The sequence below is a fragment of the Crocuta crocuta genome, unplaced genomic scaffold (assembly GCF_008692635.1).
Source record: "Crocuta crocuta isolate KB4526 unplaced genomic scaffold, BGI_CrCroc_1.0 scaffold10, whole genome shotgun sequence".
Taxonomy (NCBI): domain Eukaryota; kingdom Metazoa; phylum Chordata; class Mammalia; order Carnivora; family Hyaenidae; genus Crocuta; species Crocuta crocuta.
In genome coordinates, this window is record NW_027527551.1 from 2,504,817 (window position 1) to 2,520,961 (window position 16,145).

Genomic DNA, 16,145 nt, shown 5'->3' on the forward strand with positions numbered 1-16,145 from the left:
GTTGAATGACGTACTCAGGCTTTTTTAAAACCTTTTAGAATAGGATAGATGTTTTCAAATGCTTCATAGATCTCAGAACGTTCTTTGGCACCTATAAAGAAATCCAAGTTTATATAGTATTTAATATAAAAATACCAAAATTTTCTTAAGACTAAAATTTCATCTGTCACCTCCAATTACCTTTAATATGAAGACATCTCTTTAGGTTTACTTGAGAAGTGACATTTTGGTAAAGACAAAAGAATTTGGTGAGGACAGACACATTCCCATGAACATACACCCTAGAGTCGAGTTTTCTAGTACTTCTCTGTGAGGGTGTATCAGTTCATCTTTAGCCTCACAGAGCTCAGTAGGAAATATGCAATGTTATCTCCTAGCATGCCATGAACATGACCACAGAACATGACTTTGGTCCACACCTGTGGGCACTTAGCTACCAGCAAAAGGGACTTCCTTTGATCCCCTCATGTCTAATTGATACCTGATTCCCTAATATGGCCTAACAGAGGGAGACAAAACTGCAGCAAAAGTTTGAGATTTCATTGTAGAAGAAGAGATTATTAGAGGAGGAAAACTACCACGGTCACTCCTTAGAGTCTGAAGTTTCAAGAGATCTTTAATTATAACGGTTCGAGGGATTAAGATGGATAACTACGTGAATTAGACAGGGTCCCTTCTCTTGAGAGATAGCAGTCAGGCCCTGCTCATCTCTTACCACCATCCACTGCCGCTAACTACTTCCACCTTCAAAGCTATGCAGACGCATTGTATTAAGGGTTATGGACTAGTAGTACTTATGTTTATATGGAGCTCTCAGTTAATCAGGAAACTATTATCTGCTATCACTGGCAGGAAGCAAGGGGATTAAGGAAAACAATATAAAGACTATTAGCATGAAGAGAAATGGAAAAAAGCTCAAGTTGATACAGACTCTTCCTTGAGAATGTAAAATGATTCAGCCACTGTAGAAAACAGTTTGTCGGTTCCTCAAAAGTGTTAAGAATTACCACAAGGCCCAGCAATTCTACTCCTGGGTATTTGCCCCCAAATTGAAAACAGCATCCAACAACATGCATGCACACATGCATTCACTCACCGTTATTCCCAATAGCCAAGAAGTGTAAACAACCCAAGTGTCCATCAACATGAATGGATAAACACATTGTAATATACACATACAATGGAATATTTAGCCACAGAAAGGAATGATGTTGTGATATATACTACAGTGTGGATGAACCTCAAAAATATTATGCCAGGGGCCCCTCGGTGGCTCAGTTGGTTAAGTGTCTGACTCTTGGTTTCAGCTCATATCATGGTCTCACAGTTTGTGAGATCGAGCACCATGTCAGGCTCTGCATGTACTGCTCAGAGCCTGCTTGGGATTCTCTCTCTCCCTCTTCCCTCTCTCTCTAGCCCTTGCCCCCCCGCCCACTGGAGTGGGGGGGAGGAAGAAACATTATGCTCAGTGAAAGAAGCCAGACACAAAAGGATACATACTATAGGACTCCATTTATATGAAATATCCAGAATAATTCCACAGAGACCATGCAGACTGGAGGTTGCCAAGGACTAAGGGGAGGGAGGAATGGAGAGCAACTGCTTAAGGATATGGGACTTTATTCTGGAGTAATGGAAATGTTTTCGTAATTGATAGAGGCAGTGGTTGCACAAATTGTGAGTTTACTAAATATCACTGAATTACTTTAAAATGGTTAAATTTATATGAATTTTACCTCAAAATATTAAAAAATGTTAAAGAATCAAAGTTGAAGTCCTTATAAGCTTAAATATTTTTGAGAGGCAAAGACAAAAAGCTACTTATTCATTGCCAAGGAGTTTAACTGCATGTGAGTCTCCACCCTCAAAGACGTGGGGTGGGGAGAGGGGGGAGGGGGAGTTACTGACATGGGTAACAGAAACTTTGTGCCTTTGGGGTAGGAAAAATCCCTTAAGCCTCAGATTTTGGTTACAGCACTAAAATTTTAATTTCTAAAGTAGCTGTTTTGTAGAAACCAAACAGTGAGTTGGGGAAACATAAAAAAAAAAATTCAGCCTCTGATTTGATGGACTTTTTTCCCCTTTTAGGTACATTTGAATGTGAAAGCTTTCTCATCAGGAGACAGTGAAATATAGTAGATACAGCAAACACCCACTTACCCACCCATGCAATTTCCATCTCCACCCACCAAAACCAAGGTTCTTTTTCTATTTGAGAAACAGAGGGCCTAGGTCCAGCATTCAAGGTAACTATGTACTTCGGTTTGTCATAACACTTAAAAAAACAATCATACCTAAGAGAATTTTCAAGCAGACGAGCTTAGCATTCTGGTGTCCCCTGAACAGCAGAAAACCCCTGTTGCCCAGGAGGGAACAGACACTGACAGTGATCATTATTTTATATCATAGAATAACATCAGTAGACACAAAAGCGCTTTGTGGAAATTAGCTAATGCAATTTCCTTCATTTCCTCTGTGGGAAAATGAGGCCCAAGAAGTTCAAGTTCCCCAGAATCATGAATAGCAGCTATGGGTGAAGACCTCATGTATCCAGTGTCCCATCTCAAAGTCACCAAATAAACTTTGCCAGCAGTTGTAACTGGGAATTACAATGAGGGGAGTTGGTCAATTTAGTCAAATATTTCCTCACTGAAATACTGGTATCACAACTTTATGGGCACCCAAATTATTCCTCTAGTCCTATGACTCTATTATCAGACATCCCAATTTGAAGCACCAGGCTCCAATTAGAGGACTCTGGCCTCCCCGTCTTTCCTTCAAGTAACAATGACCACCTCTTTGGGGGATAAACACCATTCCTGACCAGGGTGACGGAGGTGGAAATTCTGTGGCTGGCGTAATGAAGAAAGAACTGGCTTTGAAATCATCAAACTACATGAGCTCAAATACCAGCTCTACCATTAGCTAGATTTGAAATCACAGGCAAATTGTTTAAGCTTGGAGTTTCCACTTCCTTATCTGTAAAATAAGGACAATAGCCTTCTCAGAGGGCTGCCGTAAGCCTGACATGAGTGAATGTTTGTAAGAAGTCCTTTGCAAACCATACTATTTTTACAAAATCTAAGCTATTTTTATGGCCCTAGGGTTAGGGACATTGGGATGGCCGGCTTTTCCAAGTACATATGGTTTATCATCTGGTTCTGTAAGAGCCAGTAGCACATAATTTGCCCCGTTTCTTTCCCCAAGGCTGATTCCTGCCATGGGCAGGGGTGGGAGAGGGTATATTTACTTTCCCTTCTAGTATATGTACCTGGTAGGCACCCAAACTTTATGAAATATCTACCATCTGTCAATAGGCTAAGTTCATCCCTACCCCCTAGCCAGCCCAAATATCAATTTCCAGTACTACTTGGATTTTCCAATTCTATTCCTACATCAGGAAAAGTCTTACAATATGTAAAAAAAAAAAAAAAAAAAAATAGCATTTAACCCTTCAAAGTATGCATTTTACAGTATATACTAGCTTGCCATTATAGGGGGATTCCTGGTAATGACTGACGGGGATATTGTTATCTCTCTGGCCTAGTCACTAATAAGTCTTGCCATTTTTATGTTGTCTTCTCACCTCCTCATTTCCTTTGTTTAAAAAAAATTTTTTACATTTATTTATTTTTGAGAGAGCATGAGCGGGGGGGGAGGGGCAGAGAGAGAGGGAGACACAATCTGAAGCGGGCTCCAAGCTCTAACCTGGCAGCACAGAGCCTGATGTGGGGCTCGAACTCACAGACCACGAGATCACGACCTGAGCTGAAGTCAGAGGCTTAACTGACTGAGCTACCCAGGTGCCCCTGAGCTCCTCATTTCCAAGAATTGCTGATGTCTAGCTGATTGAGAGTGACCCTAAGTAACAAAAACCCAGCTTCTTAAGAAGTCCATTATGCTAGAGGGAAATANAAAAAAAAAAAAAAAAAATAGCATTTAACCCTTCAAAGTATGCATTTTACAGTATATACTAGCTTGCCATTATAGGGGGATTCCTGGTAATGACTGACGGGGATATTGTTATCTCTCTGGCCTAGTCACTAATAAGTCTTGCCATTTTTATGTTGCCTTCTCTCCTCCTCATTTCCTTTATTTAAAAAAAATTTTTTACATTTATTTTTGAGAGAGCATGAGTGGGGGGGGAGGGGCAGAGAGAGAGGGAGACACAATCTGAAGCGGGCTCCAAGCTCTAACCTGGCAGCACAGAGCCTGATGTGGGGCTCGAACTCACAGACCACGAGATCACGACCTGAGCTGAAGTCAGAGGCTTAACTGACTGAGCTACCCAGGCGCCCCTGAGCTCCTCATTTCCAAGAATTGCTGATGTCTAGCTGATTGAGAGTGACCCTAAGTAACAAAAACCCAGCTTCTTAAGAAGTCCATTATGCTAGAGGGAAATATATAAATGTGAGGCATTTTAGACTTTAGACTAAAGCCTCTTTAAGACTTCATATTCCTATCATCAGGGCACGGCATCACAGCAAAATTCCAGGCTCTCAATGCTAGGGGTAAAAGAAGAGTGGGCTTTCACCAAAGGAGTAACAGCTAGCGTTTATACCACATTTACCATATACCAGACACCGCTTTTCTGCCTCATTGCATTTAGCGGGTAGCTACTATGGCCACCTGCCTTTTACATATGTGGAAATCAAGCTGGAGAACTTAAACTCACCCAGAATCATACAGCCAATAAATAGTAAAGCCTGGATGCGAATTAGGCCATTGGTTTCCAGAGCCCAGCCTCTTAGCCACCACACCTGCTGCCTCTCACCACTAAAAGTATTTCTCTTTCCTTCAGCTGACAAGAAGGAAGAGGGAGAAGGGGCCCCCAAAGACCACACAGGTGTTTGCACAGACATCTAAAGAGCTGAGGGACAAGGTGAGTACGTGGGGGTGGTGGGCACTGGAGCGAGGCTGCTCAACTTCCCACCTGTGCTACAGCATGTACAGCTGTTTGACACTGTTATGGTTACTTCTCCACTGTGCCCATTTTACAGATGAGGAAACTGAGATTTTAGGTACAACCTCAGAGTTAACTAGAACCTACATGAAAACTCTTACACATGTGTGTACCCGACATTAATTAATTAATGTTAATTCTATTATGTCTGATCTTAGAAGTGAAAGTTGCCCTTTTTGTTGTTCATTGTATACCATTCCAACAGAGCCTAGCTATATTAGTTTTACTGCGGTTTGAGGGAAAACAAAAACAAAAACAAAACATGGGTCTTAAATGTCACACCAGCCATAGAAAAATAACACGAACCTGGGAAAATGTTAAGCTTGGCCCAGGGCCCATTGTTTTTTGCGGTCAGGGGCCATGACATAGTAGGATAGTAGGATTTCTTTATCATCAGCTCACTTAACTATAATTAGAACATTCAGTAGTAGCCTTGGCCATGGTGGCCACAGCTGTGGCCTATCAGGGGAGTAAGGCAATTTTACATGGATAAATTATTTTCGGAGTCCCTGCAAATGGCACATGATACATGGTTTTGAATTGCACTTACTATACGTGTGCTGGTGTTCTTCAGTTCCTACCCAGGGATGAGCTGGAATCCATTAATTAATTATAGTGAAATGCCAAATGCATTTATAATTTCAGCACTCTAACATTTTCTAGGCCGAAGCTAGGGACCTTTCAAAATAGTTCTGCAGAGTCTTGCCATGTTGGGCTGGAACATGTGAGCCTCTAGGAATCCCCTATACATGCTATGTGACCATCTCCAGCTAACATTCTAGAGGCTAAACTAAACGGAGTCCTCCTTGGTCCCTTTCCTCATGTTTACACTCAAAATAGCGCCCTTAAGTTTTTAGACCCTTTGCAAGTGAAAAGAGTGTAGATATGTAAGGACTAAGGGACATTGGTCTCCAAGTCTGAAGCAAAAGTAACATGAACCATGTATTCTAGGTGAAGTACTTTAAGACAATACACCACAAATGGGGAAATCCCAATCAATGATAATTACTCCTATTTTAGTATTACGATATTGGTCAGCTTTTACTTCATAATGGAAGCAGAAATTTGGAATTCGGACTTCAGTTAATATATCTCATTCCCCCCTTCACAAAAGTGATGATCTATATCTCGCAAGAATGAGGAAATTTAGCTTTGTTCTACATGCTGAATGTGTAAGAAATCCTAAGGGAATGTATTACATGGTCTTTGGTACGGCATGTGGACAATTCTTGTGGGATTTGAAACTTGTAGCAAATGTGTATATGCAAGTTTTTTCTTTTAATGGGGGTAAGTAGGAAAGCTGGTTTGAATGAAGGATACTTAAAGAGATTTGTGTCTGTGTACTCCCAATAGAGATTTAGCCTGTTATAATACTTGTATGTGTACTAGTATTATATATGTACCAGTATTATGGTACCTGTCGATTGGCACTGTTAATAAGACTGATTAATAATGATACGTAGCATGTACATGAAAGTATCTTCCAAAGCTCTTGAAGAGTTTGTTCCCTTAAATAGGGCATTTTTTTGCTCCAGTATTTATACTATTTCAATTTACCTGGCAGACTTTCCCCCTTTCCTTAAGAACATATAGAAGTAAACTTTATGTCAGTCACAAGGAGGTCTTAATTATTCTAGGCTCTAAATTGGCAGCATCTGAGAAACTGTAGCTTTGCCATATTCAAAAAGTTCTTGAATTCTAAAATCGCTGTCCTCACTTTGAAGACACATTAGTTACTTGTTACAGTAAAACAAACTATAAAACTTCACTGAGAGTTCTAAAAGAACATTTAAGAACAGAAATTCCATGTTTTGGGATGCTGAGTGATGACTTTATCATTTTTCCCCAAATTAATTCAGGTAATGCAAAAATCTCAATTTTTTTTAAATGGGGCAGGATTCTGTAAAATTCTAAAGCTTATTTGGGAGACTAAATATTCAAGAGGGGCTAAGAAACAAATGGAGAGGGGAAATTGACCCTAGCAGATATAAAGACCACTAAAATTAAAGCACGTTTATAACACAATAGTAATATATACAATAGGATTATCACAGTAGAATCCTGCAGCAAAGGCAAGACTACAAACCCATATATAAATATAAAGGTTATATGGAGTGCTCACAAATTAAGAATAAGTAGAGTAATATGCAGTGGTAATATGGCTGGCTGGCTATTTGAGGGTGAGTCCTAATCAGTTTGGCCCCTGCTATGTAAATTTGGCATTCATCTTGGTACATAACAGTAGAATATGTAAAAAGACAAAGTTAGACAAGAGTAGCAAACTTCAGGAGAAGGGTATGGAAAGAGTCTCAACCATTTACCTCAAGCGTTGAAAAAACCCTTTTTCATGTAAAAATAAGTCAACTGGAAAAAGCCATAAGTACAAAACAAAGAGTAATTAGTCTTAATATTATGGTGACCTCATACAAATCCTTAGGGAAAAAAAATAATAAACACTAAGTAGACAAAAAAGATTAAGTTATGTGCACAATGTCTATAAAAGATAAAATGCTACTTCTTGACTATCTTAGAATAGTCTTCAATTTCTGTTTCTGATTACCAATGTAGTTACAGCAATGAGATCACTATCACTGATAAAAAGTTTTTATGCTAGTTTTGTTTTGAATGCTACTGAGGATTTGTAAAAGATATTTAAATACATTGCTGTTAGGAACATAGAATATGGGAGAACTATATTGTGTATCCATTTAAAAAATAATTTGAGGGGCACCTGGGTGGCTCAGTCGGTTGAGCGTCCGACTTTGGCTCAGGTAATGATCTCACGGTCCGTGGGTTCAAGCCCCGTGTCGGACCCTGTGCTGACAGCTAGCTCAGAGCCTGGAGCCTGTTTCTGTGTCTCCCTCTCTCTGACTCTACCCTGCTCACAAGGTCTCTGTCTCTCAGAAATAAATAAAAATCATTTTTAAAATTTTGATAATTTGTACTCAGAACCTTAAGAATAGTCATATCCTTAAACAAAGTTCCATTTCTGACCATTCACACTAACAACATAATTCTCCACACATAAAAATAGCCAAAAGTCTGTGCCATTATAAGCAGAAAACAAAGAAGGAACATTTAAACGTTTGGCAATGGAAAATAAGTTTGATATGATCAAGTGTTAGAACAGAGGTCAGGAAACAGGCTGCTGGCCAAATCTAGTCCTGTTTTTGTATAGCATGTGAGCTAAAAATGGTTTTAAATTCAATGGCCTAAATGATTGGGGGCAAAAAAAAAAAATCAAATGAAGTATTACATGACACATGTAAATTATATGAATTATATTAAATTCACATTTCAGAGCCCTTTCCTTGATGTAATGCCTGTAGCTACTTTCACACTACAATGGCAGAGTTCAGTTGTTGCAACAGAGACAGTATGGGCCACAAAGCCTAAAATATTTAGTATTTGGCCCTTTACAGAAAAAGGTTTGATGACCCCTCTGTTAGAACATTTGCAGCTGAGGGGCACCTGGATGGCTCAGTTGGTTAAGCCACAGACATCAGCTCAGGTCATGATCTTGCTGTTAGTGAGTTCAAGCCCTGCATTGGGCTCTGTGATGACAGCCCAGAGCCTGGAGTCTGCTTCAGATTCTGTGTCTCCCCCTCTTTTTTCCCCTCCCCTCTTCATTCTCTGTCTGTCTCTCTCAAAAACAAACAAACATTTAAAAAAAGAACATTGTGAGGGGCGCCTGGGTGGCTTAGTCGGTTAAGCGTCCGACTTTCGCTTAGGTCATGATCTCGCGGTTCGCGGGCTCGAGCCCCGCGTTGGGCTCTGTGCTGACAGCCCAGAGCCTGGAGTCTGCTTCAGATTCTGTGTCTCCCCCTCTTCTCTCCCCTCCCCTCTTCATTCTCTGTCTGTCTCTCTCTCTTTCCTAGAAATAAAAAAAAAAAAAAAAAAAAAAAAGAATATTGTGCAGCTGTTAAAAGTATTCTATGAGGACTTTGTAACAATGAGCTAAGCTAGAGGTTATAATGGTTAATAAAAAGTCAGGATGTTAAGTTAAATATACATATCAAAAGGACATAAACATGAAAAAAAGTTATATTCTTTTGGATATTGAGACCAATGGATGATACAGTTCTTTTTACTTTTCATTTTATGCCAGGTGTTCTACAATACCAAGACTTTGTAATGGTGAACAAAGCTATTTAAACGGAAAAGCATAAAGTATACCCATAGCTACTGAATTTTAGGAAAGTCAGTAAATCATCTTAGAACTCACCTGTCAACACAACTTTTCCAGATACAAAGATAAGCAACACAATTCGTGGTTTTACCATTCTATAAATAAGGCCAGGAAACAGTTCAGGTTCATAACTGTTAAGATATATATAAAAAAAAAAAAAGTTAAGATATAAAAGAAAAAAGTTAAAAATAGTACTATTCAACCACTTTCCCATAATATTCAAGACCCAGCATATTGAAGCTATTTTACCAAAAACTTTTGGCCATCTTAACAAAAGTAATCTAGAGTGCCCTAGGCAATTTTTTATGGTAGTCACGAGCAGAATTCATCTTTGGTCATAACATTTTTTCAAAGTGCAAGTCATCCTAAGCTATTAGAAATTAAGATAACTTAGGGAAAATTTAATGTATTAAGATCTTCTTGGTTAAATGTTTTCATCTTTCCAAAAAAAGTCTATCAGTAAAAATACATAAACACGTTTTCTAAATTTTCCAAGTTTCTCAATAATGAGCACATTTGATACGCATTTATAAACTGCTAAAGTTAACAATTTTAGCAGATAGAACCTAAAAATTTTTCTAGACTACTATCATTGATCTCTGGGCAGATGCTGTAAAGAAAATTAAACTATCCCAAGTTTTAAAAATTTAGGATTTGTGGGGCACCTGGCTGGCTGGGTTGGAAGGGCATGGGACTCTTGATCTCAAGGTTGTGATTTCAAACCCCACAATGGGTGTAGAGATTACTTTAAAAAAGAAAGAGAACTTTAAAAAAATTAGAATTTGTTCCTATAAATGGTAACTCAGTTGTATTTACTACTAAACGTAGAAGGATGAGAGAGCTTCTCCAGGCTCCAGCAGAGAGAAGTAGAGACCCCTAGAAGTTTTGAGGAGACTTCAAAAAAGAAGACAAGAGTTAAGAGGACGCTTGAGGAAATAAAAGCAATAACTAATGAAGAACAGATATAGGAAAAAGAAGAAATTTGTGAAATGGAACACGATACATATAAATCTTTGCATTTAAAGGGTAAATCCAGACCACAGGGAAAACTCCATTCCATTCTGCAGTGAATAAGACTCCTACAACAGCAGATGCGCAATCTCTTATTGGTAGTAGAAAGATGCATTGCAGTGGTGAGGCTACCCTGCTGAAGTATATGGAGGCTACTATGGGTGGACTTATCTTCCTAGGACATCACTCTTTGTGCAGAAAGTCTGTTAAGACTTTACCCACTTACCACTTCTCAACACTGGGAAGACAACGATACTGGTTGGAAACTGGAAAACTTGTATGGGACTATGAAGTTCTAGTCAAGAAAGTGAAAGCTAGGGGCACAGAAGGAATGTTTCCATTTCATCTCCCAACAGAATCTTAGCATTCTAGAAAGGAAACAAGAAAACCAAAGTCTTTGGTATATAAATGACAGAAAACTTGCAACTGGCTTTCAGAACCATAGTTTTAAGATACCAGCATGAACAACTTCCAGTGAGATATTTACTTCATATTATTTATTGTCTGCCTCATTTTGAAAGAAGGTTAAGGCCAGGGGGAAAAGAAAGGAGGTTTGGTTAGAGACAGAGAATTTCATGAGGATGAAGAACAACACTTGCCAACTTCAACTCATCATTCAAGTGTTGGCTTCAATGTTACTTCCCATAAGAACTTTGACCTCCACACTCTCCCCACCCTGTTACATTAAATATCCTGCTTAATGGTACTGTAGCACTCCCAAGGGTGTTCACCTCATAGTTACCATAGTATCGTTAGCTTCTCTGTCTTTCCTTTAAGACAGTGAGCTCCATGAGAGCAAGGGACCATGGCTGTAATGACTGTCATGATCACCATAACATCTGCTACATGGTAGCCACCTAGATATTAGTCACTTAGTATTTATTATCAGGATATCTTTGATTTAGAAAGTGAAGGAAGTGAGAACAATGCTCAGGGAAAACTGGAAACAATTATGTCTTACAAATATGGACAGAGGAGGTGCCCAGTAACTAGGGGGATACTTAGGGTATCAGATGCTGATACACAAATTTGTAGATCCAGGAGAATGAAAGGAACTTGAGGTTTTAACATAGGCAGACTTAACCTAATAATTATAATTGATATGTACATGCCATAGTTCCCCAATAGAGTTGCAGACGATTAAAGAGAGGTCTCATTTTAAAGACACAAACCTGCTGGAAAGAAGTGTTTTAATGCCCCAGAGCCCTCAATCCACACACTGGAGCTATAATCCATAACCTAAGGGTGGAGCCCAAGTGGTAAACTTTTGGAGAAGACAAGAATAAGACTAGAAACAAATAATAGTGGGAATATAATGCAGGCTTTCTGGCTACATTAAAAAAAGATGGGTGAGATCCTAAAACTGGTTCAGAAGCAAGACAGAACAAGTAATGGAGCCACTCCAAGTAGCTAAAAGCAGTGCATATGGGAAGTTCTCATCTTCCCCTACTGGTAATTTTATCTTCCAGAAGGCAGAAGTAGTGACAAGGGATACTCCTACCCTAGACTTAAATCTGACCTACAAAGATGACAATGTTGGTGAAAAAAAAAATAAAGTGAAACTTGGGAAAAACTGTATACATCATTTTAGAGGCCTAAAAGGCCAGAAAACAGAGTGCTAAATCTGATACAAACACAGAATTCAGGCTGAGATCGCTCATCAGAAAAAGTTGGTTCAGAGAGAGACAGACGAGAGGCCCATGGTTGAGAATCTGCTAGAAAAGATGGTTCAGGTGTTGAGAGATTCTTAAAAACAAAGCTTTACTATGAATCTACAACCCTTCCCAAGATTGAAGAATGAGAACCATGCCTAAAAATGCAATGTTTCCCGCATGTGGGCGCTTCACAGTGAAGTTCAATGGGAACATCATAGGTATCCAATAGGCATATGTTGAAAAAAATTAACGCAGAGGGAAAAAAATATAATCAGGGGAAAAATAAACATTGCCTGAAGACTATCCTAAAAGCTAAATCTCAGAATGAACTGAGATTTTTGACAAACTAGGAGAAAACAAAGCAATTTTTAACAGCTCTTCAGACCATGTCTGAAAAGGAAAACTAACAAATGTTAGAGAACGCACAGCTATAGGATCCCCATTCACTCTGTAAATAGGAATGGTCACTCGAAGGCAAAGCATCTGTGATTTTAAGCAGCTTACAGGGCCTTGGCCAGGTATATATGCCCCAGGGCAGTAGGCTTTGGTGCTGACCAGTCAACCTCCATCACTGCTGAGGGCCTGAACAGGCTGGGAGAAGCCAAAGCAGCTGAGGAAAGCAGACCCAGTGCATTTGCTGTTGAGCTGGGAAGTTACATTTGAAGAACCCCCCAGCCGAGCATGCCTGTTTCAAAAATCTATACACCAGGGAGTCTCAAGCCTCTGGCAAGCAGTACTGACGTCACCTGTGGGCCCATTAGAACTGCAAGTTCAGGCAAAATCAGTGATGATGCAGCCTAGGCAGGAAAGTGTTTTAAAAAGCTGTCCAGGTGATTACTATGTGATTTAATTTTGAGACCCACTATTTCAGAAGATTGGACACATACAGTAATCAGTAAGGACTTAAGCACAGCATTTTAATCCTTTTACCTAGTNACAACTTCAACATCTTGGGAAACTCAGATAGTTGTATAACCGTCATACCTACTGAACTGCTGATGGGTTAGCACCAAACCTTCCAGCCTGATGGGAAATCTCACATCACAGCTTCCAACCATGTTCTGAATTTTAAAATCGAGGAATCTGGCTGGGAACCCAAGCTTCTGCACCACACGAGCATACTTCCTCGCAGCAAGTCGAGACTGCTCTTCACTGGGGAGGGGCAAATGTATTTAAAGAGGTCTTAATCACTATGTCCTCTCTCCTGCTGGGGTGTGTTCACACACTTCCCTGATTGTACTTTTAGCATCTGTACCATATTTGTCTTTCGTATACTACAGTGCTGAGGACAAGGCCCAACCTCCCCTGCTTTTGCCCCTAGTGCCCAGTAAGAACCAAATCAGAAACACATTTTCGTCTTCATTTGTCATCTTAAACATATAGGGTATTTTAATTGCTTTAATCTATTTATTTTTGATGGGGGGGAGAGAGAGAGAGAGAGAGAGAGAGAGCGAGCGAGAGAGCGAGCGCAGGAGCAGCAGAGGAGCAGAGAAAGAGGGAGACACAGAATGTGAATCAGGCTCCAGGCTCTGAGCTATCAGCACAGAGCTTGAACCCTGAGCTGAAGTCAGATGCTTAACCTACTGAGCTACCCAGGTGCCCCTATTTTTCTCTTTTAATTGTTTTAAGTGCTAGAAGATAAAATTAACCATTCCACTGGTTCTCAGAGTGTGTCCTCAGACTTGCAGCAGAATCACCACCGGAGAACTTGTTAGAAATGCAAAGCCCCAGGTCCCAGCCTCAAGCACTATGGGGCCCAGCAGAGGTTTTTTTAATTAATTTTTTAAATTTTTTTCAGGTTTAATGAGACAGAGAGAGAGACAGCATGAACAGGGGAGGGTCAGAGAGAGAGGGAGACACAGAATCTGAAGCAGGCTCCAGGCTCTGAGCTGTCAGCACAGAGCCCGACATGGGGCTCAAACCCACGAACCATGAGCTCATGACCTGAGCCGAAGTCAGACGCTTAACCGACTGAGCCACCCAGGCGCCCCTCAGCAGTCTAAGTTTTAACAAGCCCTCCAGACTGTAATGCTCAGTCAAGGTTGAGAACCATCCATCTGGTCTAAAAGTTTGTGCCACGTAGATGGGAACAACAGCAACAAAAATCAGGACACTGTGCATACAAAAAGAAAAAGTCAACAGGAAGAAGAAAGAGGGATGCCAATTGGGTGACAAAGACCAGGAGCTTTATGAGACAAATTATATTTTTTTAGAAAAAGCACGAAAACACCTCAAAACCTAACCAATTTTGCTCAGGCTTTCTCACAGAATTATCACTCGACTCACATCCCACATGAGCGAGGAAGAAATTTATTCAACTTTGTGGCCATATTCTTCTAAATGTTTGTCCTGATCCAACCTGAAATCCAGGTCAGAGAATGTCAAGTCCTGAGATGCGAGGCTTTATTTTTTCATTACATGCTTTTCAATGGTCACTGGCAAAGCAATACAATGAATCTCAGCAGGGATTACCAAACAGGGGCAAAACCTGGTGGGTGAGCCATGTGAACTGCACCTCATCTTTACATTGAAAATCAGAAGCACCTGAAAGAAGAGCCAGATTGAACTTGCTGTTTGCCTGGACCAAAGGAAGCCTTCCATGATCTTTCCTATCTAGAGCCTTCACAACACTGCCCCTCTTATGTGTATTAATTACATCACGTTTTCACTCCACATTTCTTCTCCTCACCCACTTCTAACTCCTGAGATGTCCCTGCCAAGGCCGTGTCCCCAAGGTAGCAGGGAAATAAATACAGTTTCTATTTTGAAAAAATACATTTGCCTAACTGGCTATATTGCTGATGTTTCCCATAGTGCTGATGTTTATAAGGTAAAAATTTAAGAGTTTGGGTAGCCCTGTAGTTTTATTGGATATCAGCTGTGATTAGGACTTGGAAATTCCCAAACAACTTACACTTAAAGTCTACATACATGTTCCTGTAGAAACATTAGAAAATAGAGTAAGAGGGGCGCATGGGTGGCTCAGTCGGTTGAGTGTCCGGTTTCGGCTCAGGTCATAATCTCGCAGTTTGTGGGTTCAGAGCCCCGCGTTGGGCTCTGGGCTGACGGCTAGCTCAGAGCCTGGAGCCTGCTTCATATTCTGTGTCTCCCTCTCTCTCTGACCTTCCCCTGCTCACGCTCGGTCTCTCTCTGTCTCAAAAGTATAAAAAAATTAAAAAAAAAATAGAGTAAGAACCTCGAAATATCACAAGGGGTGGTGACACTGATTAAATTTGACCCTTGTGTACTTTCCCTGTGGAAACACAAGTAACCTTCACTAGCAAACTCTAGTTATTATGACTAAAGAGAATAGGTTTGGATGAATTTTTGGAGATAATTCTGATAACTCTTAGACTCACCAAAATTTCACAAATCTCTGTCCAAGACTCAAGAACCAAATATATTTGGGCAAGGAGTATCTCATCTGAACCCACTATCCAAACTTTCACCATTAGATTTTGGCAACCAAATAAATTCAGACAAGGAAAGATAATCATGAAAGTGTAATATAAGCATATTTTAAAGTGAAAGTTAGATAATAAACTTACAATTTAGTTGCCTATTCCCCTACAATGTAACATAATGCGACATCCTTCCAACTCAGTATATGTACGTTTTAATAGCTAAATGCAATTTATGATCTAATCAAACATCTATTACCAGGTATTTGTCTCCCCCCATTTTAAACAATGGTGAAATGAACATCCTTGCAGATACCCTGCAGAGTTGTCCAATAAGGACCTAAAAATGAAAGATTTCTGGAGGTGCCTGGTGGCTCAGTCAATGAAGTGTCCGACTTTGGCTAGGGTCATGAACTCACAGTTCATGGGTTCCAGCCCTGCGTCAGACTCTTTGCTGACAGCTTAGAGCCTAGAGCCTGCTTCAGATTCTGTGTCTCCCTCTCTGTTCTCCCCTGACTCACACGGTCTCTATCTCTCTCAAAAATGAAGATTCAATTTTTTTAAAATGGGAGATTTCTAAGTCCAAGAATATACAGATCAACAGAAGAGACAGCCCAGGAGCTTACCCAGATGCATATAAAGAATATGTAAAAACAGGTAGGGGAAAATAGGGATTAAGAATGGGTTTGTCACATACATACAAAACTCAACAAAATATTAGCACACCACATATAACAATGCATTAAGCAGATCCTGCATGACGATCAAATGGGATTTGTTCTGGGGATGTAAGAAGGATTCAATATTTACAAATCAACAGGACATAGGACAACAACAAAATGAAGGAGAAAAATCATATAATCATCTCAACAGATGCTGAAAAAACAAAATTCAACAACCATTTGTGGTAAAAAAAAAAAAAAAAA

General features: G+C 39.9%; 1 protein-coding gene across 1 annotated transcript in view; it reads right to left on the reverse strand.

Moving 5' to 3' along the window:
* Nucleotides 1-14: 14 nt before the first annotated feature.
* TBPL2 (TATA-box binding protein like 2) overlaps nt 15-16,145 on the reverse strand; it is a 27,726-nt gene continuing 11,595 nt past the window's right edge. The window contains exons 5-7 of the mRNA XM_077768453.1: nt 12,803-12,970; nt 9,189-9,283; nt 15-91 (exon numbers count right to left, since the gene is read on the reverse strand). Of these exons, the coding sequence (XP_077624579.1) occupies nt 15-91; nt 9,189-9,283; nt 12,803-12,970 (340 nt within the window). The remainder of the gene's footprint in view (nt 92-9,188; nt 9,284-12,802; nt 12,971-16,145) is intronic.